The 27,851-nt window shown below is 41.7% G+C and overlaps 1 protein-coding gene and 2 long non-coding RNA genes across 9 annotated transcripts in view; 2 read left to right on the forward strand and 1 right to left on the reverse strand.

Annotated features, from left to right (window-relative positions):
* LOC145716792 (uncharacterized) overlaps nucleotides 1-27,851 on the forward strand; it is a 412,414-nt gene that overhangs the window by 148,512 nt on the left and 236,051 nt on the right. The gene's annotated exons all lie outside the window — the stretch shown is intronic.
* ADAMTS9 (ADAM metallopeptidase with thrombospondin type 1 motif 9) overlaps nucleotides 1-27,851 on the reverse strand; it is a 158,293-nt gene that overhangs the window by 36,837 nt on the left and 93,605 nt on the right. For 4 of the 7 annotated variants that reach the window (XM_081801386.1, XM_081801361.1, XM_081801350.1 and 1 more), the window contains 2 exons: nucleotides 7,424-7,591; nucleotides 530-703 (listed from right to left, as the gene is read on the reverse strand). The exons of 1 other annotated variant lie outside the window; for it this stretch is intronic. In XM_081801386.1, the coding sequence (XP_081657512.1) occupies nucleotides 530-703; nucleotides 7,424-7,591 (342 nt within the window). The remainder of the gene's footprint in view (nucleotides 1-529; nucleotides 704-7,423; nucleotides 7,592-27,851) is intronic. 2 more of the 7 variants (XM_081801372.1, XM_081801383.1) reach the window with 2 other exon arrangements.
* Nucleotides 630-26,870, forward strand: LOC145716780 (uncharacterized). Its single transcript, XR_014139667.1, has 4 exons — nucleotides 630-720; nucleotides 8,108-8,173; nucleotides 16,442-16,567; nucleotides 23,760-26,870. It is a non-coding gene; the product is annotated as an uncharacterized LOC145716780 (long non-coding RNA).

Genomic DNA, 27,851 nt, shown 5'->3' on the forward strand with positions numbered 1-27,851 from the left:
TATTTATCTCTGCATTAACTGAGCTGTTTTTCAGATTCCATCATTTTTTTTTAAATGTTGGAAATGCTTCACTAATTAATCAGAGCTTCACAAGAGGGCCTGTCTTCGACTTGACAGCCAAAGTCACGAAAGGAGACACACGCAGAGCAGGTCCTACCTGGAGTATGCCTGGTGGCTCTTGGAACTAATACAGAATGACCAAGTTGGGATAGATGTATCGAAAATATGTCCTCTATCTCCCCCTCCTTTTGTGCAAGATAGCTGTATGCGTTTGGCCCAAGGCCTGATACAGTTTTTCTGGAGGCAGCCCGACTTGGAACATTCAAGAACACAGACGTAGGAACTGCATAAAAAGGAGGAGCTCTCCCACCCTGGTCGGAGCAAACTGCTCACCGTCTTGACAGCAAACCTTCTGGGAAAGAGCCAGCCTTGTCACCGTGCTTGAAGTCATTTCAGGGTAACGGATGTGATGACTGCAAGGGGGTTAAGCGAAATGCCTGGCAGGTGCCCACTTCATGGCTCTACTTACTTCTTGCCATTCCTCGGCCCTCCACGCATAGAGAGGACACGGCGGGGCTTGGCAGACACGCTCCGACTCCGGTCTGGTGTACGGGTTGCACTCGGACTCTCTGGCTATTCTGTGTGCTCCCATCTGACAGCCCACACTTCTCCGCCGTGTGCCTTGGCCGCAGGACACAGAGCACTAAGAAGAAAGACCGTGTAAGTGGGAGCTTTGGGTCATTTGGTGGGGAGGGTGTGTGTGTGTGTGTGTGTATGTGTGTGTGTGTGTGTGGCAGGGGTGGAGAGGGTCACAGGCATGGGGAATGCACTCCTAATCCAGTGACTTTCACCACTATTACACAGCTTTCTAATTTCCAACGAAAGGGACCCAAGATAATGTCTGAAATCTGCAAACTTAACTGCCTTTCAAGGCTGGTGAGCGAGACACGTATTCGAGTCTTGGGGAATCTAACATTACCCAAACTCTTGGAGATGGAATGAGGCTGGGAGAGATCATTATGAAACATTTAATACAACCTCGAAATAAATAGTGCTGCCATGTGAAATAAAAACCCCGAATGATTTCTATCCCAGAGGACTGGAAGTTCTTGAAATTTGGAGACACAGTGCTATTGTACAAGAAGAATTTCTTGGCAGATTAAAAGTATAACCCAAGGAGAGTAAATCCCAAAAGCTTTTAGGGCCTTATAAGTCGAATTCTTTTCTCCATCGCTTCCTTTCCTTGCTCTTATTCCTGGAGACAGAGGAAATTTTTTTTTTTTTTAAACTACTGAATTCACAGAAGTATTAGAGCCTACTTACAACCTCAGATGAATATATGGAGAATAAAAGCTGACAAGGAAAAACCATTTCCTCAGGCGGGCATCATGTTTCCAGCCCTTGAAAAATACTGTTAATCAGGCTGAAACATTTTTTTGACCAAGTTGCAAAACACCATATTAAGTCTGCAATTAACTTTCCTTTAAATTAATTTTTTAATGGTTTCCTCATTGCTGGGTTTCATAATCTCACTTATGGGCAGGCCAAGAATTATTGTCATTATTAAGGTTTTGACAGTTAGAAACTACAGGCAACATTTGCTTGGAAAGAACAGCATATTATTACATTGAGCCATTTAAAATTGTTACCAAGTTTTTGCAATAGCTCAGCCTCCATTAATTTGTCTGGAGTTGAGAAAACAAGTTCAACATACATTACAGCCGCCGTATTTCTGAGAGGAAGTCTTAGAGAATAGAATCACAATCTTTTCAATTAGAAAGTATTCTTGACCAATTAACCTGCAGCAGGATTCATCTCGCTCTGAGGTTAATGGGAATTTACTAGCGAGAAGCACCCCCAGTGGATTCTGCTGAATATTAATTTTATTTTCATTTCAGATTTTAAGAAAAGAGTTGATACTATTTAGAGGGCATCTGGGGAAATCATATCATTTCAGATGAGTCTATGCCAGGCAGGAGCTCGAACGTTCACATCAAAGCTAGCTGAAGAGAAGGAAATTATTTTGAGGCAACATAGTTACTATTGTTTGGCTTTAATTGTATTAATTGGATTGAATGAGTTTGTGACCCAGAAGAAACCAGACTTTTAAAGTCATTATGTCCTGGGTAGAATGGGAGGGTTCCTAAAGACAAGTGATGGCCTTGTCTACAGAGAATGACCATCTAATGTTCATGGGAGTTACATGTATAATATTTCCCATTGATTACCCTGGAAATGAAATGAACTATAACTTGGGGGAGTCACTACGTGAATGACAGAAATGTTCCAACATCATCATCATTGACAACAAACACTGACAACTAAAAAACCCTTTGGCTACTTGAATTTGGGAATATATATATATTTGGGAATATATATATATTTGGGAATATATATATATTTGGGAATATATATATATATATGTCTCTGGACACTCCCAGAACAGTGTATTGAAATGGAAATACAAAGAAAGACTAAGAATAATTAGGTAAACAAATTTGAGCCTGGCATAGGGCTGATATATATTCAAAATCTCACAATGTTTTAATAATCTAAAGAAAAAGGAACAAACGTTAAAGACTTTCAGAGTGTGTACTATTCGAGCTCTAAGTAAATGAAACCTCTTTTTGATGTTATTGTTATTGAGTAAATTACTTATGGTTCAATGAAGGCAAGGTATTAAGAGCCCTAAGTATTCAAACATTAACCAAAAATCACTTCCTCCAGTGTTCAACAATTTCTCAAAAGGCAAATAAAGACACAGGAAGGTTCAGTGATAGAGTATGCTGTGGTGGCTTGTGATTTTTGTAATGTCAAAGCCAGCTTGGAAAGAAAGAAAGGTTTTGCTATGACTTAAGTGCACGTAAGGTCTGAGCTTTGCCCTCCCCTCTGAACAACGCATTTACAGTCATCTCTGTTCAAAATGAAGTACACTGCATCAGAGTTAGTTCTCTGAGTTTAACTTTCTTCCTGTGCTGTCGCAAGGGAGGCAACAATTTGCATACAGAGCTGGCCATGCTTGCTTGGCGAATTCTGAGAGATTTGTATGGAAAGCCCATGAATAAAACAGCATCAGAGAGACCGCTGCATGACGTTGGAGGTGGCGAGGGTGGTGGTGTGTGCACATGTGTGTGCTTAATTCTTGTTCTATTCAGTGCATCTTCTAGTTAGTGTGCAGGGGAAAAAGGCTGAGCAGTCTCTATTAATGTGTTTCCCCCTGCTGTCATTCCAGCATGGAATGTGCAGGTTTGAAAGGAGATGTTTTTAGTTCTGAACTCCTGAGCTGGGAGTTGTGTTTCATCTCTCTGTCCTCCCTACTGTGCAATGCTAGCATGCAGAACTCCCCAACTTACAGGGGGACTTCGAGGCCTATTTCCACAGATAAAATGAATCTCTTTGCAACTTACGATGTGTGGGGAATCATAATATACACTTGAAAACTGGAAAAGTATTTTACATACTTTTTTCCCAGTACTATTGCTGAAATTATGGTGGTGATGTTATTTAGAGGAGGGACTAGCTTGAAAAGTAAGTATATGAACCAACTTGGATAAATAAGAGTCCCAATAATAATAGCAACCTTTTACTAAGCACTTACTATGTGCCAGACTCTATACTGGGGTTTCTCAACCCAATAGTTCTTTATTGCTTGGAGCTGTCCTATAGCTGCTGTAGGAAGTTTAGCAGCTTCCCTGGACTCTACCCATTTAATGCCAGCCGTATCTCCCCTCCTCCACCCACTTGTGACAACCAACACTGTCTCCAGACATTGCCAAATGTCCCAAGAGTATAAAATCACCCCTAGTTGAGAGCTGAGCTGCATGCTTAGCATTTGACAGAAGGTGTCTTTTATACTTGCTGATAAACATTTTAGAGAGATCCTGCACAAAGACGGCAAAGAACAGAGATAATCAACTCCAGCAAAAACAAAAACATAAAGCAGTCAAAGTGAATTCTGCCCTAGGCAATGTGCCATGGCTACTCTGGATCAGAATTTGGCTTCCAGTTTTAAAATACGGTGCTAATAGGGTGCAGTCTTTTATACTACATCAGCAAGAGTGTGGGTGAGAGGCCTGTATTCAAACAAGTCGACATCAGTGCTTACAGTTCAAATACAAATGAAATAATGGAGAGCACAAAGCCCTCAAGCGACTCTCTTTCTCATCACTGACTATGTGCATATGGTTTCTCAAAGGACGCAAGCTACACATTTGCCATGTTTCTGCATTAAACACTAGCAGAATACTTCAGAATCAGACACCACAACCAAGCTGTAATTGTAAGAAAAGTTCTAACCAACAATGGCTGGTGGATTCATCATGCAATTTGCCAGCTTCCCTTTTGGCATTAGCAGTGAAGAGCTTTTAAAATTTAATTATTTCCCTCAATTGAAGACACCACTGACGGCAAGCAAGACACTACATTTTGTATCACTAAGGAAAAAAGGGCTATTTTAATTAAATCATGGCATTCCATTGGTTGTTAGATCCATTCTCAGCACAGAGGGGTTCAAGTGTGAAAAAGACATGCATCTCAGGACTGAGAAATGAATCGACTGAGTGAATTCATGGTTGACAAGTGATGATGAAGTGTTACTTTTTTTCTGATTATTTATTCTTTTTATTTCTGACCTTCATTTAAAAAAAAAAACATCTTTCTATAGGAATGGATTAAACAATTTTTACTCTGGAATGGTTCTGTATCATGGGACTACAGAGTCTTCACATGTATCAAACTGAATCAAGAATTTGCTGCCGATTTTTGAGTTAAAATTTCATGGGTATCCCTTATCTCTTGATCAAAAGCATCTAAACAAATTGAATGTGAACTTCTAAAAAAATGTTTTAAAATTTTAATGAGGATGTTTTCCAATATAAGCTTTCCTTTTATTGGAAAAATTTCCTTGACAAACTCAAGATTTTCAAAAGATGTAGAAATGAAACATTCCACTTTAAATCTCATAGCACCAATTTCGAGGGCGAGACTATGAAGATCAACACAGCCCGATATTCTATACGTCCTATTATCTTCAGATAATATGATGAGAAATGGAGCTAATTCTTCTTCCTACAGTGAACAGGAGATGACTAGAGTATAGTACCAGCAGAAAACAGAAGGACCAGATAGATATAAAATCTTCTAAACATTGTTGCAAATGGATAATCATTACTCTTGCTTCAATATCACTGCCCTAGGGATATTTCTGTTTACCAATGGATCATTAGTAAGCCAATAATCTTTAACCATGCAGACCGTCTTTCTCCATTAACCACTGCATCTGATTATTTTCAGGCATACTTCTACATTGCATAAATTAGATTTTGCCCATGCAGCACCTTGTCTTGCCTGCTTTTATAATTCATTTCTACAAATCAAATCAGGGCATTACAAAGCTAGCCACAGACCATTACATAACTGTGTTTACTTGCATTTTCTACAAAGTTGACTAGACTGTTTTAAGCAATCATTTTGAACAGGTGCAGTCTTTTCTAGGGAGGCATTCTGATAATCCTATTACCTTATGTTCAAAACCCCACCCCAGGGTTCAAACCTAATCATCCCAGATTTGTAAGCAATTTTAGACTTCCCAACCAGATCACAGAATACTGGACTAAAACTTACCCTGTATTTACCAATAAAGAGTGAAAGATTCTTTTAATCGTCTCTATATTGAATAAATTGGCCTATAAAATGAGCATCATTTCCATGCTCCAAACTTAATATTCAGCGCATGATGCAAATAGATAAGTAGAGGCCAAGGAACACAAAGAAAAGCAACAGAGCATGAAAGTCTACAAGAGGACAAGCTAATTAGTGCAGTATCTTCAATAATGTTAGCTGCAGGCTTATACATGAAGTGAATAGCTCCCCAAATAAAAGGGCTGGAAGTTACAGATGACAGCCGTCACTTAGACAAACCATTAAGGATGACCAATATGAAACACTGCCTTGAAATCTGATCCCTTAGGGAAGCCAGAGGAGGAACTCGCTCTGGTTGGACACTGAAGCTTTGATTGTTGAATTAAAACAGAAACAAAAACACACATGATCGTTAATGAGAGAGGCCTTGCGAAGGACAAGGCTACTCTGCTAGGGAATGATGCAGGTCATGTTTTACGTTTCTGTTAAGTGGCATATGGCTGGGAGGGGGGAGGGAGCGGCATGTGGGACAATGATGCCAGCTCAGAGCATTTGAGAAAAATTCACATTTCTAGAGGAATTTTCCATTAGTCATGTCGAAATGGAGAATTCCCAACTCCTCCCCATGTTAACACAGCTATCCAAAGCTTCTCTGAGGCTCCAGGCTATCAAGATCCAGGCTCTGAAAGAACCAAATCTCGAGCTTGCCAACCTGGAACCTACTTTCCTATTGATTCTTAGGAGCATCTGTATGATTCTCGGCTGCACAGGAGAATCACAAATTCAGTGAAAGCTCAAAGAGGCCAAAATCAACAGAGGGGAAGAGCAGCATTAAATATAGAATATATAAAACTGCACCTTATTATTTTTAAGCAAGCACCTTCAACCAAGCTGAGAGAATGTACAAGTGTAGAGTGAAGAGATCAGCTTCAAGGCTTACGTGTGAGAGACTTTGGTTCACACATCGATTGTTCATAGGTAAACAGAAGCTTCTGAAAGTTCCTTGTTGAATACAACAGGGAAACTCTCTTACCCAGCTCCTGTCTAGATTACCAAAATGTTTAGAATTAGTGGAGTCTGACTGTAATTGGTTTCTTGGGAACTCACCCCCCTTCCCCATCCGGTAGACACATCACATTCATCCAAACAAAATATTTCTCCTGAGAACCTCTTAGATTTAAGACCTCTGAACTAAGTACTCAGCATTCATTATTGCATCAAATCCTCAGAAGAGCTATATGAAGTAGGCTCGGGAAGGTTAAACAGATCACCCAAGGTCGCCTGGCTAGAAAATGCGAGAGCACTTCTCCTTTTGTCCCCCACCTCTGTTGTCCAGAAGCAAATGAGCAGAGACATATTCACTAATACTTCATACTGATATCCCTTTCTTTAAGCATCTCAATTCAGACCCAATTACCGCCAGGTGGTCAGAGTCAAGCTTACCGCAGTCTGAGTTAGTGGTTGTTTAAGTGATGGAGGATATTAAAAAATGCCATCAGCAAAGTACTGAAGGGCCACTCTGTGGTCGATGTCTAACACCTACATCCACTACCACTTAGAATTCACCCTCACAACCATCCTACTGTGGCGTTGTGCATGGCACCAAGGGCTGAATCCACTGGCCCAAGGTCTCCCCACTAACAAGTATGCTGACATAGTGTTCCCTTCCCCAAGCTCCCCTCTGCAAAACCAAAACTGTGCAGAGAAACACAACCGACACTCTGGTGTTGGCCATGTGGCGGAAGGTAAGAAGGAAGCAGTCGTAAGGAGAAGCATTGCTCACCTGACTCCAGGCGCCAGCCTTCCATTTGGGGCATCTTCCTCCTCTGCACTTTCTGTGCCCATTTGGCTTAGCAAGGTGTTTACAGTAATCACTTTCTAAATGGCTTCCATCCTTTGCCATGCAGTAAACATTTCGTTGCTTATGCCCTCGACCACAAGAGACAGAACACTGAAATATAAAGCAATGGCAAGGTTGTTGTTGTGTGTGTGGTTTTTTTTTTTTTTTATCACATGGACTTTGATAAAAACCTGAGTCGTGAGATGTTAAGATCGTATCTAACGCGAGCCACCATCCCCCCTTTACCAGAGCCATTCTAGGTCATATCTCAAGGTTCCGCATAGCAAGAAGGTAGCACTAAGGGGGAGAAAAAAACCGTCCGTAGCATTATAGGAGCAATCCTGGATAGTATTTTGGGTCACTCAAGAGTGTGGGCAAATCCTGACACTTTAGGCCAAAAATAAAGCCAATGAACCAGAAATTACCACAAAATTCTGATTTTAAGTCCTACTATGAATTCGTAAGGATTCCTGTTGCACATTTCACTTCATGCAATCTCTGATCAAGATATTTCTTTAACAATATGCCTTGTGATTCACTGATTTGGATAAAGGTGCATTTCCAAAATACAACTGTGTCCCATTTCCTAATTAAATGATTTAAAGGAACTCTTCTACCATTTTTCAGAGGATAAACTCTCATTTTCCCAGTCAGTTGGGAAGGAGGTGAAAAAGCCATGTTAGAAACTGAAAGGTAAGCTAGCAGGTAAGTCTGTGCCAATTTGGGGAGGGAGGAATTACCTTTCAACTTTGATCTGCAAGTTCACTGAACTGTTTTAAATGTGACCTTGTCTGACCACATCTAAGAAACTTGACTTTGATTTCAGATTAGGTTTCTCAGAAAGGTTTAGGAATCAAAGTGCCCATGGAGTCAGGACAAAAATTTGATATGACAGCTTCTTGTGGAACAGGCAAGAGGCTGGCCCCAGTGAGTGCACAGAGATATTCAACGTCCATTTGCCTCATTAGCGATTACAGAAGTCATTACCACTCGGATCATAAGCTTGCTGGCTCAGGTTTTCAAGACATATTATTTCCCAATATAACGTTCTTGACTTTTAGAGGGAAATGAGTTTCAGAATGAAGAACAAAATGTGAAAATGCAATGAAAACAGATTTCAAGTGTCATTTCCTTCTATTCAATATTTCTTATTTCCCTCACTAACTCTGTGATTTTGTTAACTTAAATTACCAAAGTGCCCTTTTATGCCCCATAGATAAATAGCGCCCCGTAAAACACGGAGCCGAATATTAATCCAACTGCTGTTACCAAGCATGTTCAAAGTTCTATCGTTCATAAATGTGCCAGACATCTTTCTCCAATAAGCACAAATCATTACAAACATTTTAATAGTAGCTAGTAGATGATTTTGCAAAATGTATATTAATAGGTTTAGCTGTGACTTTTTACATCAGGAAATGGAAACATTGCCAGTTGCATTTGAGCTCTATCTTATGAGAGTATTATGATTTGGAGTTGTCATTCTGGAAATTTTTTTTTTTAAGAGTAATTTATTTATTTATTTGTGAGAGAGAGCGTGGGGAGGGGGCAAGGGGACAGAGGGAAAGAGACAGAAAGTCTTAAGCAGACTTTGCACTGAGAGCACGGAGCCTGACGTGAGGGAGAGAACGGAGCCTGATGTGAGGCTCGATCTCATGACCCAGAGATCACAACCTGAGCCAAAACCAAGAGTCAGATGCTCAACTGACTGCGCCACCCAGGTGCCCCTGGAAATCTTAATAGAGTACACAGTGTAGAAGGAAGGAGACCAATTTAAATATTTATACCAAAACAAAAACAACCATCTTTCAACCTACAATGCTTTCATGTATATAATACCTTGCGACATAATTCTGGAAGGTTTTTAGAATGAAGCTCCTAGGGACACCTGGGTGGCTCACTGGTTAAGTGTCCATCTTCGGTTTAGGTCGTGATCACAGGGTCTTGGGATCAAGCCCCACATCAGGCTCCCTGCTTAGCAGGGAGTCTGCTTCTCCTTCTCCATCTGCCCTTATCCCCCCACTCGTGCTCTCTCTCACTCTCTCTCTCTCAAATAGATAAATAAAATTAAAAAAATAATAATATAAAGCTCCTAGAAATATTCCTACAAACCAATGGTCTAAGGACTTGCATACAGAATAATCTCTACTGTTAGTGACTAATTTTAATATTCAGAAACTTTACTTTGACAGATAACAAAGGGGCATAATTTGAATTTAGGATGAATTCATTTGTTCATTCAACAAACATTTCAGTGCCTACTATATGTTTCAAAATATATGCAAAGGGCTGGGAACATAGTGAAGAGCAAATCCGACTGTGCCCCGCCCTCATGGATCTTCCAGGCCAGTGAGGGAGACCAACATCAACCACATGTTGACAAAAATAAACGTGCGCTTAGTAACGGAGAGGAGTGCTCTGGGGGAAACAAGCTGCAGGAGTTGCAGGAGGGCTCCCGAGGCCAGACCATGCAGAGCTCACAGGTCCTAATCATCTATCTAGATTTGGAAAGCACTACTGAGTTTTAAATCAGGGCAAAATATGGTCTGATGTTTGCTTCAAAAATTCTACCCTGACTGCTGAGTGGACAATGGATAGGAATACAGCATGAATGGAAACAATAAAACTGCTCAGGTAGCTACTGCATTGGTCCAAGCAAGAGATGATGGTGTTTCTTTTCTTTTTTTTTAGAAGAAAAGAGAAGTGGGGAGGGGCAGAGGGTAAGGGAGAGAGAATTTTAAGCAGGCTCCATGCCCAGTGCAGAATCTGATGTAGGGCTTGATCTCACAACCCTGAAACCATGACCTGAGCCAATATCAAGAGTCAGATGCTTAACCGGCTGAGCCACCCAGGTGCCCCGGTGATGGTGACTCTAAAGAGGTTGCAGAGTGCCTGGGTGGGGGAAGTTGGTGGATTTAAGACATATTCTTTTGAGGGAGAAATGGTGGATCAGCTGTGGGGTGCAGGGGAGAAGGCAGACTCAGGAAGGACTCTCAGATTTGCAGTATGGCTAACTGGATAGTGATGACACTTACAGGGATGGGGAAACAGCACTGGGAGTCAAGGATATATTTATTTGTAGGAAACAGACTGAACTCAAAAGGTCTGCATTCATGGGTGCGAACGGGCTTAATTAGGGTGAAGAAACAGGCATACCTGGAAACAGAGGAACATGGGTGAACTTACAGCAAATCGACCCATAGGGATAGTCATTTCAATATATAAGTAGTACAAACAACCTATCCTTTAATATGAAGGGGGGGGGGAAGAGAGTTGATGGAAATGGCGATTCAGTAATCTGCCGTGGCATCAGAGGGACAGTCTAAAAGGAGGCAGCAATCTACAGAGGCAGAATTAGAAAAGGCTCAGCATTCTCACATTCATTCATGGCCAGGCACTGCTCTAAGACTGTACATGCATTGTCTCATTTAATCATCCCAATAACCACAGAGATAGGTACTAGGATTGGAGACAACTGGTGTTTCCAAACTGGCGTAACCACAGTGCTTTCTATATACATCTCCCCCCATGATTCCAACACAAGCGGATAGATGTCTATTGAGAACAATAACAGCACAAGGAAAACAGATCAATTATCACCATCATCACTGATAATAATTCATCCGAGAGGCACGGCTGGTGCAAACAACATCTATTGCCCGTGAAATGAAAATGGAGGAAGTAGATTCCAAATCTGATGCCTTAAAATCCAGTTATTTGGGGATTTGAATGGAACCAACTTGGAAAAAAAAAGAATGCAATACTTCAGCATGACTCACTACACATATTATTTGCCTAAAATTAAGATCTAAAAGTGATAAGGAAATCCTCAAGGTAACTAATCATAAAAACCACTTCTCATTTCATGCTTTCTAACTTACCAGTGAAGAGAAGCAGCTGCTTGGGGGAAATTTTCATATCTAACAGGTTCATTAGTGGGTCTATTATGATTTCCTAAAGAAGTCATTTTGATAATCAAATAAACACAGGTTGCAGCTCTTATATTCTGAGGGAAATTTCCATCTGGTCATTTCCAGCCTTTTCCAGGCACTGACTTTTGCATCAATGTGTGCCACTAAGATATGACAGCTAAATTCAGTGCATCACCTAATATGGGCTATTTATTGGCCACATATCTGAGGGGTCTTGGTCGGTGGAATGTTTAAGTCCTTAAATGTGTAGCCGAAATAGCCTCCTAAGTTGCCCATTGGACTCTAATGTTTGTTCTTTTGGAGAAACAACCCAACCTTCTTGAGAGAATACTTTTCCCCCAGCTTTGCACAACACTCCTCAACAATGTGCTGTAATCTCTGCTTGCTACTTAGAAACATCAAGGTCAGTATCCCAAATGCCTGGGCTTTGGGGCTTTTGTTTCTGTGAGGCCATTCACAGGGGATGTTTAATGTGAAGCTTTGTTCAGCTGCTGCCTCAACACTTCCCACTAAGGTCTAAGAGCTTGAAATCCTCACACTTCCACTCATCTGGTGGACACGACACTCAAGGCGTGGGCAGCCTGCTCATAATCTCGACTGAGGGCTTCTCTCTCTCGAGTGGTAGCTCTAGTTATGGTGAACCTCAGGGTCTGGTGTGCTGCCCCTGGCATCGGGGATGCCCTGCATCAGTCCTTTCACTTATATGGAGGGGTGTAGTCTCTCAGACATTAAGAAGCCAGCAAACCACCCCAGTGTGTCTGCCTGGATAAGAAGGGCTGAGGACCTAAAAAGAATGAGACTCCTGGGTTGCCAAGGCAGCTTCGAATCTGAACATCCGTATGAAGATGGGAGAGTATCTGGTTAGGAACTAAGGAACTAAGAAGGAATAAGAAAGGGAGGGTGGAGGTCAGGGATGCACACAGAATCTGGCCAGATGGAAGCTTCTCCATGGGGCTGGGTGATGCTGGGGCTTAAAGGAAGCCACAGAGGGGCCAGGGTATAGACCAGGGCTGCCCAGTATAGCAGATGCTCGCTACATAGGGGTTAATGGATGGTCTAGGAGAATAGCTCTAGGAGAATGTCTGGCACTGTTCTGTATATCTAGGTGATTTCCAGCTCCAAGGGATCTAGAACATATGAGACTCCATTTATGTGCCATGCGTGATGGAGGATACTATGCTGGTCAACTAGTCCATATTTCCAACCACAGGACTGTCTGCCAGCAGGTTAGGAATAAGGAAGAACTGAAAGGCCAAGAGGAAGGACATACACTGCAAGCCATTACCAAATTAAGTCAAGATTCTCCTGCTGGAAGGATTTTTGACAATCAAGTAGCTAACCATCACTCTGGGACTGGTGAGCAGATTTCAGTTTTGAGAGAGGACACTGTACTAATCCTTATTTGCCTTGCCCTTGTGATCCCGTAAACTATGAAAGTCACATCCAAATCCCTGCATTTAAAAAAAAATGTTTGGTTGCATCTTTTACTAACAACAGCTCTTTCTGATTCTATTCTCATTTTGCTTTTGTTTACCAAAACATAAAGTCAAGCCTCGCCTGAAAAGCAGGCTGTCATCAAGGACGCGAGGCTTGCAGCCAAGGTTCAGGACTGCCTTTGCCAATTACGGTGATGAATGAAGTGAGTGTGCAGGAGCATCACATGATCAGGAGAGGCAAAACCAGCCAGCACACACTCTCCCCTACAAGCCAGGATGAGAGCACAAAGACATAGACTGGGGGATCAGAGCGCCCAACACGGCTCAGTGTGGGGGCTGGAAAACCACGGGGCTTGCCACCTAGGAAAAAGACAGTAGCTGCCACTCACACATGTTTATGTACTGCCTTCCACACCGGAGGCAGCCAGCAAATAATTATGGAAGTGAATGAACACATGAAATACGTAGCCATTAGAGAAGTGTACTAGAAACCAAATGTAGTGTTTTCCTAAATGTCACAAAGAAAGAACCACCCGGAATCTGACCTACAGTGTGAATGCTGAACTGATTTGGCACACATTTTTGAGATTCAAAAAGGCCACCCCAGGACCCCTCTTTCAGTTGGAACAGAACTACTGGAACTCACACCAGCTACCTTCTTTTGAACCCTTACTCTGAATGAAAAACTAAGCTGAAGGACACTGGCTTCTGTCATTTAATCCCAACAGCAACCCTGTGACTTAGATGCTATTAGGATTCCTTTTTTCCAGATAAGGAGAACCAAAGAGGTGATATTACTTGCTCAGGGTCACAAAGCCAGGGAGCAGCAGAGTTAGTCTTCAAATACCGTACCTCCTGGGCTCCAGAACCACCACTTTCTTCCTTAAACTATACTGAAGAAAGGGCTTGGTTAAGAAAACAAGATGTTTACCCCGATTTACCCAAGGCAACCACAAAAAAGCAAGGACCTCAAAGAAATGTCTCTTGAGACTATTCTAGAAGCCTCTGATGCCTCAGTGCCTCAGGAAGATAGTACCTGTACAATGTTAATATTTCTGACTTTATTACTTTCTTCACAGCATCTTTAGGACCCTGGGAAGAAAGACACTTAGAGTACCAATATACAATCACATAAATAAAGGGCCAGATTTGCCTTTGGCTGAAGCCACACCCTGACTTTCTCCTGGCCATTTTTCAGGGTTTCTTCACCCTGTGGGGTCTGCCTGATGCCACATGGCGAATGGCGGCTTCCGTTCCCTGGTCAATGAATAGCTCTTTGCATGGTCATGAATGGAAGGCTGCGGGTTGTCGATTTGGACCTGCCAATTCACTAGGACTAATCTCTCAAATGTTTGTGCTGTAAGGCATCTCAAAGATGGCTCAGTCCATCTATTTATCTTATAAATTCAACACTAGAGAAAAGGAGACATGGCGAGCTCAGTCACACAGCAAGGAAGAAGTAAACACAGGCTTAGGATGCTGAATACCTGTACCCAGCACAGAACCGTATCCCCCTGGGGACTTGTGGCCAAGTACTGGTGTTCTTCACGTTGCTCAGGAACCATGGCTAACCAGTCACCCCGATTCTTCCCAGGTCAGTCATGCTCACAAAGAGCTAGCATGATAAATAGGGACTAGCAAGGCAGGCGTCGATTCTACCACCTCTGGCTTTGATGGATGGCAGACACCCATAGGAATAAGAGTGAGTGATAACAACCTCCCGTTCCAAGCTACCAGCGAAGAACAAATTCCAACGGGTGGGACATGCATGAGCGGCAGCACAGGAAACAAAGCTCCCTGCTTGTCTTCACCTTGCTCTAAAACACCGCAAATTAAAGGCATAGGTTTTGGAGTCCGGCACCCCTAGGCTGACACGCCGTCTGCCATTTTACTTTGGTGCCATTTGGGGCAAATTACTTAACCTCTCTCAGCTCAGATTTGTTCTCTGTAAAATGGGGACCACGGCACTGTTGACACTCAACAGAGTCACGTCACAATTAAGTGGGACACTGCATACAGTCAGAGCTCTTGGTGTTCCGGCCGAACAGTGTAAAAATCATTACACGTTCCCTAACACCACTACTACTATTTCTATTCAACAGAGTCTTTTAGAATATCTCCCAACACGTGGATAGATAGGGGAGAGTTTTTTTAAAAATCCAGGTTAACTAATGGAGTCTCTGAGATGAGCATTCTCACATAGACGTTTGCTGAGTGAAGGAGGGACTTGGGCAAAAATCTCACCCATGTGAACAGGGGAAGAGCTTTCCTTTGCAAAGGTCCCAAAGCAATCCACACAGCAGACATCAATGTGGAGAACTCCTCCTGTAGTAGTGCCCTTTTCACTCTTTTCAACTATTTCTTATTAATACGGTCTCCCTGGCCACAGAAGACAGGAAGACGAGTAAGAAAAAAAAAGACCCCACATCCGAATGCCACGTCTTTTTCCTACTCCACCGTTTCCTGCTCACACGTATTATCTCAAGAACTACTTATGTTTCTCATTTGCTTCTTGGGAGGTTAGTCCTTGAATGTCCCGAAACACAGCCTCCACACCAGTGACCACCATTACCGAACAGCCGCGCCCTCCCTTCCCGGCTCTGCTGAGCTCCGCCTTGGCAGTGGTCACAGTCCTTTGTGACCTGCTGGGTGTGAGCACAGTGAGGGCTTCTCACAACACAAGAATGGCTCCGGACGGGGGGCGTCGGGGGACCAGAATGACTGGGGCGGGAGAGAGAGCTCTGCCAGCAAACAAGGGCTGTGACTTCAGGGCGTAAAGCCAATGTTGACAGGTCTGCCTGATGGCTGTTTCTGGCCAGGACCACCATGGCACTTATTACCATGAAAAGGAGCTGAGAAAGCAGGAGATTGGCAGGGAACACCAGGGAAGAAAGCAGATGCGGGAGTCACGGTCATCCCAGCCGGATGGGGCGTTAGGCCACCCTTCCATCCCCACCGCCCCCATCACCGACAGCCTCTGCAATACTACAAAGGTCGAAGACTATGGGAGAAAAGGCACTAAGAGTCACATGTCAGAGCTTGGAGCATGCTTGAAGGCTGCTGTCAATACGACAGCCAAGTAGGTGGCCCTGCATATGCCCCGCACGGGGGATGGCAGGGCCATGCCAACACGGGGACACAGTAGGAAGGGCTCATGCCCTCCGCCTCCCCATCCGCCCCAAGAATGATGAGGCACAGGGCTCTGCAGCTACCCCCTCCCTACCTCATAATGAAACAACTTCATATGAGAGGAGGGGACATGAATATTCACATTAAATAGAACAGCATATGAAATTCACTATGCAAGTTGCGAAATCCAAATTGAGGTTCTTTTTGTTCTGCAAGAATATTAAATATTACGATGCTTCTCCTCATCGAGACAAAAACCAAAAACCAAGACAATCTGCAAGAGCAACACCCGGTGAATTTTATCACAGCCATATCCACTGGTGCCCCCTGGAAACCGAGGCATAGTACATCGCCTGGCCCTGTGGTCCTTAACGTGCCCTCTGATTCCCCATTTTCAAGCACACTGACTATTTTAATTCTTTATAACCTGACTTCAGCAGAATAATGATATTGGCATCTTTCAGGTGAAGATGGTACAAGGACCCACCCTTTGTGCTTGCCACGGGATTGTTCATGAAGGCAGTCTGGAAGATGGGGGGATAGTGGGTGGGATATTTGTGCCAGGATCCTTATTCTCAGCTATTGCAAAGGTGAGTGACGAAGTATCTGAGTAATTGGTGGAAAAGCTATGGTTGAGGGATGGGTGACCAGAACTTCTTGGCACTCTGAAGGTAGACCATGACTGAGGCAGCCTGGAAATGTCATTCTGCTAGGAGATGACCATGTTTGGGGACACCCCCTCATGACTTACACTAGTGTCACAGACGGTCAGAAACAGACCTGGGAAGCTGAAGTCACCTTTGGGAATGCCTCCATAGAGAAGCAATCCATGTGGGTTCTCTCCGGACTTTCATCTACCCAACTGATGTCCAGCCCTTAAACCTCTTCCTCTTCCCAAACAACTAGTCACTCTGCCTTTCAGTCATTGAAAAGACCCCAGGACAAAGTTCACACAATGCCTCTTCCAGTCTTGCTTTCTCTGTATAACTGGACCTTCCTCCATTGGTTTGGTGTGAAAGGAACATCTTTACATGACAACATGTCAAACATCTTACACTGAAAAATTTACAACTTTTTTGGGAGGAAGTAGTTTATGTAATTAGTTTGCTTTTGGGTGGATATGAATACTACTCAAAGACTGAGATGTGCATTCATATCTGAGTCTGTATCCAGAGAAATATATCTCAGCAGAAGGGAAAAAGCTTATCTTAACCATTATTGAATTAGATGCTCATCCTCCAACTTTGCATTGCTCTATTGGGAGTTCAGATAGGACCAAGTTGCTGTCAAGAGGCACTATTCGTCCTTGTGGCTTTTCTTGTCTTCCCTTCCTGCTTACCATTTGGTAAAGAAATAGCTCAAAATGCCATTATGAAAGGATGAGATGAGAAATAAAACCAGCTAAAATGTAAATGGTTAGAACATGAAAGACTTGGCATTAGAAGGGGCTAAAATTAGGTTGATGGTTATATGTGAATTTAAATTATTCCTACACTATTCTGAGATCTACTCAAATGGAAACTCAAGGGTTGGGGCAGAAGAAGGTGGTAGTTATGAATTTGGTTTTGGAATCATTCAGACTGGGTTTGACCAGTACTATCTCTTCTTTTGTGATTCTACGCAAAACGCTTAACCACGGCAAACCTCTCTTTCCAATTCTGCTCAACAGAGGCATGAAATGATGGTGAATAAGCATCTCAAACTTAACATGTCCAAAGCATAAGCCCTGGTCCTCCTCCACAAACCCCTCCTTCCTATAGTCAGTCCTCTTCATTTCAGTCAATGGAAACTCCATCTTTCCGCTTATTCTGTGCATAACATTTGGAGTCATTCCCACTCCTCTCTTTCTCTCACACCCCATATCCCAACTCTCAGCTAATCCTTAGGTACTTCTTTAAAAATACATCAGAATCCCACCAATTCTCACCACTTCCACTGTGAACATCTGACCCACTCACTCATGGTCTTCTCCCATCTGACTCATTGCAGTGGTGTTTCCTAATGGTCTCCCTGTTTCTACCTTTGTGCTTCCCATAGTTTCCTCTAAATTCAGAAGCCAGAGTCAGTCTTTTAAAACAAATGCATGCTCCTACTCAACTTTCCTCCTCACAATGGCTTCCTACCTCATTGTGTGTAAGCAAAAATCCTTCCAATAGCCTGACCCTTCCTTCCCCATCCCATGATTTACCCCCATGTTCCTCTCCCTCAATTTCACCTCTAATTTTATATCCTACCATCCACCCCCTCTAATTCAGCCAAACTGGCCTCCTTGCTATTGCTAAGATGTGCCTGGCATACTCCTGTCTCTGGGTCTTAACCCAGAATACTCTTCTAGATATCCACATGGCTTGCTTTTGTATTTTCCCGTATCTCTGTTCGAATGTCACCTTCTTAATGGAGACTTCCCTGACTTCCTTAAATGTACAGTTCCCATCCCATCCCCTCTTCCATGCTTTTTTTTTTAATTCCTCTTCTCTAAGAAATTTTGTCCACTGCTGTATCCCCAGTGGCAAGAGTAGTGACTGGCTTACAGAAAACATTCAAATACTTATGGAATACCCAAGTCAATGCATGAATGAGTGAATGAATAGCATCTCAAAGAACCTAGAGCCACTTATCTCACAAGAATTTTTAAGGATTAAGTAAGCATCCTGCACAATGCTCAGTTCATTGTAGGGACCAAATAACTATTGTTCTTTCCTATCTCCTGTGTCTTTTCAGTCCAAAACTGGCTAAGTACTCTTGTGGTTAAATATTTAATTCATAATTACAGAACTAAATACTGCACAGGGGACACCTAAAAGGAAGGTTATCTGAGGATGTAATATAAGGCAAATTGACAGCAAATGACAGAAGCTAGGAACTCAGAATACTATTCTGCCCTGCAAAGGCAAGACTATTGTTGAAAGTTGGCTCTAAGCCATTGAGACCATCCTATACCCTGTGTGACTTTGAGTCATGTAATGTGGTTTCTCCCCCCACAAAGATGTCACCCTAGAATGATACTTTTTCCCAGATGGAAAATTGTAAATATATGGACTGAAAATAAACTATGAAGAAATGTATGGACACGAATGGGTTCTACATAGGTTGGGTATTTTCTATCTCTATTCTGGCTGGAAACATCTAAAAGCAAAAAACTGAAGACTCTCACTGCTGTTCCAAAACAGTGTGTCTCAGTTTGATCCTGATTTTTTCTTTTTTTACTTTCATTTAAGAAAAGGCTCTCAAAGTATAGGATATCCAGAGCTGCAAAACCAATATCAAGCCTGAGATTTTGTAACTGTAGAGTGAATTTGATTCATTGCCACCATCCTGTACACTCTCTACAAACAAGCCACCACAAGCCTCTCTATTAAGTGGGGTAATTTTTACCCAAGTATTAGGATCAGGTTGTGTCAAGAAAGACCTAGTTTTCTTAGTCCAGCAGACTTTTCCTTAAAAATGTAGCAATTGTCATCACACTAGGGTGCGGTATGATGGGGGGAAGCTAGGTCCTTTCGGAGCACTGGTTGGGGAATCCTGGGTGACCAAGCCTAATTTCTGGGTTCCTTTAAAAATTATTTAAAACCAAGTGAATCATTAAAATTGTCCTGTTTAAAAGTACAAATATGCAGCTACCTCCCACTTCGATAAGCAAAATAAACAAAACCAGGAACCTGGCTGAAAACCCTTGGAAAACACTCAGATACTAAGGACTCAGCTTTAGTGGCTTTTAAAAAGCAGAGAACTAAACTGGTTTCCACTTGGTTTCCACTTGTTTCTTTCATGTGTCACAAATCAAAATCGGTATTTCTAGACATTTTGAAAGCCCTACTGGAGAGGGAGTGGGAAAGCATGGAGCTTGGGAGTCAGTCAGGTCTGTCTTCAAGAATTTCTGACCATATGATGCTGGGAAACTTATTGCCTTCTGACAGCTCAGTTTTCCTACCTGCATAATGGACATAACAAGGTCGATTTTGCAAAGATTTTATGAGGGTTAGCAATAATGCATACAAAGCCTCAGGCCCAGGGTTTAGCTCACCGAAATGTTCAGTAAATGGGGGTCTTTGCTATTATTTCTCCACTTCCAGTCAAATTATATAATTATAATTAGGCTTATAATTCAGAGTATAATTAGATAAAAGGCAAAAATCAATTTCTAATTTTAAAGTGCTTTTTATATAGCTAGTCCATTGGAAATTTAAGGTTCCAGTTAATTCCGGAAGGTGGCACTCATTTGCCTTATGGAGAACCATCTCTTCTAAATTGGGCACCAGTGTACTTACCTTCTAATAACATTTTCTTTGGTCTCCCATCAAAAAAACTTTAAACATTGTGGGACAAATCCGATATTTCATTAGCACTTAGGTCCTACCATAAAACTTCTGAGGTTGATGACAGTGTCTTGGGGTTATTTTGCTTGCCTTTTCTCTACTGATAGGTTTCTCTGGTCCAAGAGCTTTGGAGTCACCACTAGGGTTTATGGGTTATTGTTAGTGACCTTTTGGAAAGAGAAGTATTGAGATTGATTTTCATTCTAGGGCCAGGAGATGCAGCATCTCAAATGTTCTCTAACCCACCCTTCTCAGAGCTAAGCCTGCTATTCTGAGGGCATATATGTGTGTGCACTGTGGAGGTTGCAGTTGGTAAATATATAGCACTTGCCTCCTGCTAAAGCAGGAAAGATTTGCCAACTGGGAAAGGGAAGGTATGGAGAGGTAGAGCTTCAGAAACTTTCCTCCTCAGAAATTCATGTACTGAAAAGCCAATTTAATGCCACATGTCTGGAGAAACTGATCATCTACGTATGACTTCCTCTTAAGGATTAAAAAAAAAAAAAGTGGCAAATAATTGAGAGAATTGATGGTGAAACCTGGCGATCTCTACAACATAACAGTTTATCTTCCCAGAAAGGAGAAAGGAACAATTTTATAACCTTAAAGAATTCTCTGACTTAAAAAAAAAATGGGAATTTGGTATCAAACACATTTAGGAAACGCTGCAGACTATACCCACCTAATGCCCATTAGAATATGGAAAGAAAAGTTCTGCTGTAAGAAATCCATAGAACTACAGGGAGGAGGTGATGTGACCCCCCAGGGGATGTGGCAATGTTCAAAGACATTTTTGGTTATTACAACCAAGGGGATATACTATTGGCATCCAGTGGGTAGAGGTTAAGGTTGCTGTTAAACATCACACAAGGCACAGACAAGCCCCCCAACAAAGAATTACCTGGTCTCAAATGTCAACAGTGCTGAGACTGGGATATCCTGATTCATACCTATTTACAACCCATGAAATACTTTCTGTACCACTGCCTTAGTCTCCAATCAAAAACACAGTCTGCTACTTCCCAGATAAAATGCAAACTAGGAATTCATCCTGCCTTTAAAAAGTATCCAAAAGAAAAACCTAAATATTCAACTCTGACACCAATTCCTCGATCTAGCTGGACCATTACATATGCACAAATTCTATCATGGACGAGGGAAACACGGACTGCTTGGAAACGTAAAGCTAAAAGCAACAAATACATATAACTTATCAGGGCTATCAGAACAATCCAAATATATGAACATGTTGGAGTAGCCCTTGTTTTCTTAGAAACACCCATTCTCACTGATGCCTTTCTTTCCAAAGTTGGTCACTCCAGCTGAACTTGCCACGCAGAATGTCTCTGGATTACATTGGACACATTTGTACACATTTATAACAACCCCCTTCTCCCCCCTCCAGAAAAAGGGTGAGTGACACTGCTTGTGGGTTTGCAAATTCAGTCCAGTAAGGCAACTTTGAGATCTCATACTTTCAGCTCAGCCTTGAAAATCTTTGACTGACCTTGATGGCTTCCTGGAATCCAACATAATATTTAATGGGAAATTCAACTCTCCAGAGAGAATTGTTTTCTGATAGCTAAACAGTATCACTCCACGGGGCTTGCAACTGTGACCTCAACTTTGACTTTTGATTAGGAGTCCTCCCTCTCCTCACCAGATGTCTCTTCAGGCTTCCTCAAGCTTGGCACTATTTCAACATTTTGGGTGAGATAATTCTTTGTTATTAGGGGCTACGCTGTGCATTGTAGGATGCTTATCGACATCCCTGGCTTCCATCCATTGGAATTCAGTAGCACCCCTAATCTATTTGTGACATTTGTCCCCAGAAATTGCCTAATGTGCACTGGGGGGTAAAAATCACCCCCAGTCGAAAACCACAGAATTATCCTAAGGTTTTCAGAAAGTCCAACAAGCTCTCAAAACTGAATTGATTTTAACTTACTTGTTGGGGTGGGGCCAGAGAGGCTTTTTTTGGTGGATGGAAGTGGTAAAGGGCCTGCTGAACATCCATCCAAGATGATCAAGGTCTCAGACTAAAAGGGTTGGGAAGTCCTGGTCTCTAGAGAACGTGACACGTACAACGTGAACCCGATCCCCACACACAGCAATGAAGACCTCAACGACAATGAACAAACGTGCTCTTCTGCACGGCACCTCCTCCCTGACATCATGCCCCTGGCCTGCCACCGCTAAGGGGTTCCCGGATATTTCACAACTGATGACGAGGCGATCAATGAGAAGGAAATCATGATTTCACCAAAAAAAGTTCAAATTGCAATGAAATATGTGAGTTGGTTGGTTGAAGGCTTTTTATTAGATGCAAGGAAAATAACACACATTTTTGAAAAAAAGAAAAGAAAACCTCTTAGTTTTCAAAGGAATCCGGGCTTTACTGGGGAGCAGTAGATTAAAAAAAAAAGGTGAGTCTGCATACAGCCAAGTATTTACTGGAATTTACTGGCAAGGCTTGCAATGAAAGCCTGGGTTTCCCTGGGGAGAGGGGAGGAAAAAACCCCACATCATTCCCAGGGGTCTTTCATTTTAGCTGCATGGGTGGGAGGGGGCTGAGGGAGGAAGGGAGATGGGGACAAGGAGAAGAGAAAGTCATGGGAAAGAAGCCAATGAAAAACTAGGAAAGATTCTGTTTTTGCTGAGCCCTGGCTGCAGCCCTCACTTTTATTATGATGTGATAGTATAAATCTGAGATTGAAAACAGCTTCCTAAAATATGTCAGAATTTTTAAAGTCCCGAAATAAATCCAGACCTACTCTTCACTTCCTTTGAAGTTAAATACACATTCTGAACCTATTTATGTTTCTTTAAGAAATTTTAACAATAACTTATTTTGAAATATATCAAACCTACAGAAAAACTGCAAGATCATCACAAAGAACTCCCTTCTCCAGGTTTTCCAGTTGCCAACATTTTACCACACTTGCTCATTCCTCCCTCCCTATATAATAATGGTGTATATGTATATATGAGTGGCTTGTAGACATAAGGTCCCATCATCTCCAAAACTCTACTTTCCCCAAATCAAGGACACTCTTCTACATAAATACCATACAACTCTCCAGGTCAGGAAGTCACTATTGATTCACCACCAACATCTGATCCTCTGTGTTTCTTTTTAAATATTCCCTCATACAGGTTAGCGCTTTATATCCATATTTCTAGGCCAGTGCAATCAGGATTTCAGCTCCTGAGTAGCTGGGCCCATTCATTCATTCATCTTAATATTGTTTATTCTATGCCCACTTTGAGTAAAGGCAACAAGCTTCAACAGTGGGCCTGTTCAGCCCAAAGGAGATTAAGGTTTGGGGCAATTAAATAAGTGATTTGGTTAATAGGTTTTCACTTGAAATGTGGTGACTCTATTTCTTCCTTTGTTTTAGCTAAGAAGAAGAAAGCAAACCCACTGTTTTTTCCATTATATTTTCCCTCTCTTTATCTCACACAGTTCCCAAACCATAGCCAAGTCTTATCCTTCACCTGCCATGTGGATGGAGGAATACGTGGTTGGGACAATGAAGGCTGAAGAAAGGAACAGAACCCAAAGTGGTGGACTGTCCTACCAATGGGAACAGAGAAGATGCAGCATTGCCCAAAGAAGAGCTTAGTTTTAGCTCAAGAAACAGTTTGGAAGACATCTCAATGCATTTGATGGGTTTTATTTCAGCCAGAGAGCTTTTAGGGTGAACTCACTTTTTAATAAATTTTAATGTCATTATTCACTTGTAGGGCAGCAGGTTATATTCTACAGCAAACCTTATCACCACAAACATCTGCAGATCCCCCATCTGGCTTCGACAAAATCTGATCTATTGTCCCGATTATCTACAGATCCACTGAACAAAAAACAAACAAACAAAAAACTTAGATTTATTACCCCAGGTTATTTCATTTCTCTTTGTATATTAAAACGTCAGACATACCACCCAAAGAGTGTCTATTAAATATGGGATGCTTTTTTTCTCAAAATCTCCTAAAAAACCTAAATTTTGCTCTTTACTTGGTTTTAATTTTAAGAGAAACAATTTTTTCGTATTCATCCCTTCGGAGCTCTGAGCAAACTTATTAATGGCTCAGGAATTCCAGAATGTTTCAAATAGTTACAATTTGGGAGAGCAGAAAATCTTAAATTTCCTCTTTCCACCAAGGTTGCATTTTACCACTTCATCAACTGAAGAGTAAAATGAAGGGATTATATCTTGGGTAAAACTTGGGGCTTGAAAGTCAGAAAGTCCCAGGTTCGAAGCCTAACTCAGCCCCTTCTCAACAGTGTGACCTAGACCCAACTAGTTAACTTCTCTGATGGTGCTAACTTCATCAAGTAGAGAGGATTAAATTAGACATTATGGGTGAATTGCTTTGTATAATTCCTAGCAAGAAGTGAATGCTCCAAAATGTAAGTGATTGTTATAATTTAAAAAATCAAAGCCCTCCCAATAATCATGGAAAGAATTACATTGTGCAAAATTAAGTGAAGGAAAAAAACCCAGCTCTTTTGTGGATAACTGAAGCTATCAGTTCATCCACTTTCTGAGATACTGAGAATGATTTTACTTATTTCCCATTTCAGTGTACAGCCAACCTGAGAGTGAACGTAACAAATTAATGAGTGCTTTTAAAAAAGAGACCACCGGAATGGTTTAGAGTTTAATTCAGATGTCACCCTAAAGGGAAAAACAACACCAACAACAACTATCTGGCCACTGGAAAAGGGAACTGATGACATCATCATTTGATCTGCAGCCAATGTTGTTGCATACATTTTAATTTCAAGGGGGTGTCAGTGTGGGGCATGAATGTGAATAAATCCATAAGGGCTTTCTTAACACTGAGGAGGCTAAGTTTTGCCAAGCTAAATGATGAGAATCACAGTGATGGAGGGGACATTGCCTCAACCCTGATTCTTCTGAAGTGTCTTTCAAACACAGCCCCTTAAAGCTGATCTCCTCAACCTTTACCTACAGGGCTCAGTGAATATGAAAAGCTGCCTTCCTGAAACTCCCTTCAAAAAGGGAATGATCTCTTGGAATCCAAGTTTCTACAAGGTGACTACCTGGTGTTTCCCATTTTTGTCTTCTCCTAAAAAGCATCAATCAAGCCTTGCCCTTTTGGCCCATTGAACACATAAACACTCTTTCTCCTTAACTGAACTTACTGCCACGATGAACTTGAACTCTAAGACGCACAAGAGGAGAGTTGTTTTAACAGCTGCTTTTACATGGAGGCCCTGGAGTTACTACTCTCAGGACAGCTGGTTCTGATAAGGCTCTCTTTGCACTGTCCTGTTTTTTCTAATGCCCAGCTGTCAGAGAACACCCACTGCAGAAGGCACACAACAGAAGAAAAGCAGGAGAATGGTACTCACTTGGATGTAAGGGCATCCTACCTCGGGACTCTTTACAAGCTGACATAGGGTTTTTCTCTCCAATTTACTTTCATAAGTTTATTGATTTCTTGGCTAGTTGAGTATTAATTGCTAAAGACGCACTGTTGTCTGAGGTTGCCCTGTCCAATATGGTAGCCACCAGCCACAGGTGGCTGGTTAAATTAGAGTAATTAAAATGAAATGCAATGCAAAGGGGAGTATCCCTGTTGCACTTAGCCACATTTCAAGTGCTCCATATTAGCCACATGGGGCTAGTAGCTTCCATACTGGAAAGTAAAAAATAGAAAACATTTCCATCATTGTAGAAAGTTACCAGACTGCACTGGCCAAGGCATATCCTCTTTCTAATAGGAGAAAGGGGATGCAGATCTGGCTAAGAATAATAGTTTTGTAGGCTCAGCCTGTATTGATTACTTTCCACACTACTTCCAGCACACTCTTTTTTTGGCTGCCAATGTTCCATTTTATAAATTTTTGGAAAGGGAAGTTGTGGTCTTTAAAACCACCCGTGAAAATGATCCCACTTTAGAGGAAATAAAACAACAAGAAGCAAAGGTGGTGACATGGCAATCCACACATTCCAGATCTTTTTATTGGTAATCATTAAATAACACGGGGGAAAATGAACCTCAGCCAGGACTTGCCACGCTTGTGTGGAGGCTGAGAACCCTAGCAGGGAGATGGAAAGCCAGGCCCTCTGCTTACCCTGGCTCTCAGACCACTGAACTCATGTCTGGGTTATAACGTAAGGGTGAATAGAAGCACACTCTCTGATAGGAGGTTTTTAAAAGTTCCACGCCACCAGCCAGGGAGCATTTATCCCTGAAAATGATTGTGCAATTGTACATTTAAAAGGAAAGATAGGAGTGACAATTTTTATTTAGTGAACAAAGATCATTAGGAACCCTGTGTGTTCTTCTAAGAGCAATCCGTATTTTTATTTTTGTGATTGTAATGAGGCTGCCAGAGAAAAAGGCGTCAGTTCTTTAATTACATGTGTAATTGGTTTTATTTGTTTAATACCATATTTTCTCCTTCTCCACTTGAATGTATCGCTCTGACTTGTTCACTGCTGTATCCTCAGCGCCTAGAACAGTGCCTGGCTCACAGCTGGCATGTAAAAAGTATTTGCTGAAAAATAAATGATGACCACCCCCCCCTTTTTTTTTTAAAGGAATGACCTAGAATTGTTTACTCCCTCTCCATAAAATAAATCTTCCTCGACTGCCTTTACTAATCAGGATTCCCTCCCAACCAATTAGAGGTGGACTCAATCTCTACCTCCCACTCCACATTCCAAAGTTCCCATTCCTTCCCGTTCCGGAAGGACAACTCGCTGACGGGGGTCACTGAGAGGACCTATACTCCTCCTCAGGGTCTAATAACTCTCCTATCCCTTCTTCCCCCACCTTTGGACTTTTAAAAACTGCAAAAATAGAAATCTGTCAAGCTATCATGAAATATCAGCTGTCCGGGGGCAGGAACAGAGTCTCCCATAGGCATACAATCACTGTAAACAATGAAAAACCAAAAAAGCCAGCTAAGTTTTATCTCCAATGAGATAGATGCAGGCCAGTGTTTTGCTTGTTTTGATTAAAAAAAAAAAAACAAAACTGTCTTATTTTTAATACTCCATATTGATAGAGCCAAATAATGTATTTCTTATTTCTTTTTTTAAAAGGCACCAGCAGTATACTTAAGATGTGTCTTCATTAGTAAAATCTCTTGTTTATAAAAAATGCATATGCATTTAATGTGATATTCCTTATGGTCAAAATCTTTATATCCTCCTCCTAATCTGGCTAATGTGATAACATTAAAATGAAACAGAGATGTTTTGCCATTCCCAAAAACATAACCAGTTGTTTGAAGTGTTTATAATCACTGGTTATGAGAATTTACCAATACAGAAATAAATTTGGAATTTCTGTGGCTGGAGTCAAACAGACAATATCAATATTAGCTAAATAATGTTGAGGTTGATGAAGTCTGAGTTTTAGGTATACCCTTTATTGAATATCAACAGGAGTTTAAAAAATCATTCTGAATATGGCTGTTTCTATCACATGAAGCAGGATTAATACAGTCAGTATACTGACACTGACATTTTATTACAGTAGATGATCACATAGTCAAATGGATTCATAAAAGCAC

This window comes from Leptonychotes weddellii, chromosome 1, assembly GCF_054177405.1.
Source record: "Leptonychotes weddellii isolate Sample4059 chromosome 1, ASM5417740v2, whole genome shotgun sequence".
In the NCBI taxonomy this organism is placed as follows: Eukaryota; Metazoa; Chordata; class Mammalia; order Carnivora; family Phocidae; genus Leptonychotes; species Leptonychotes weddellii.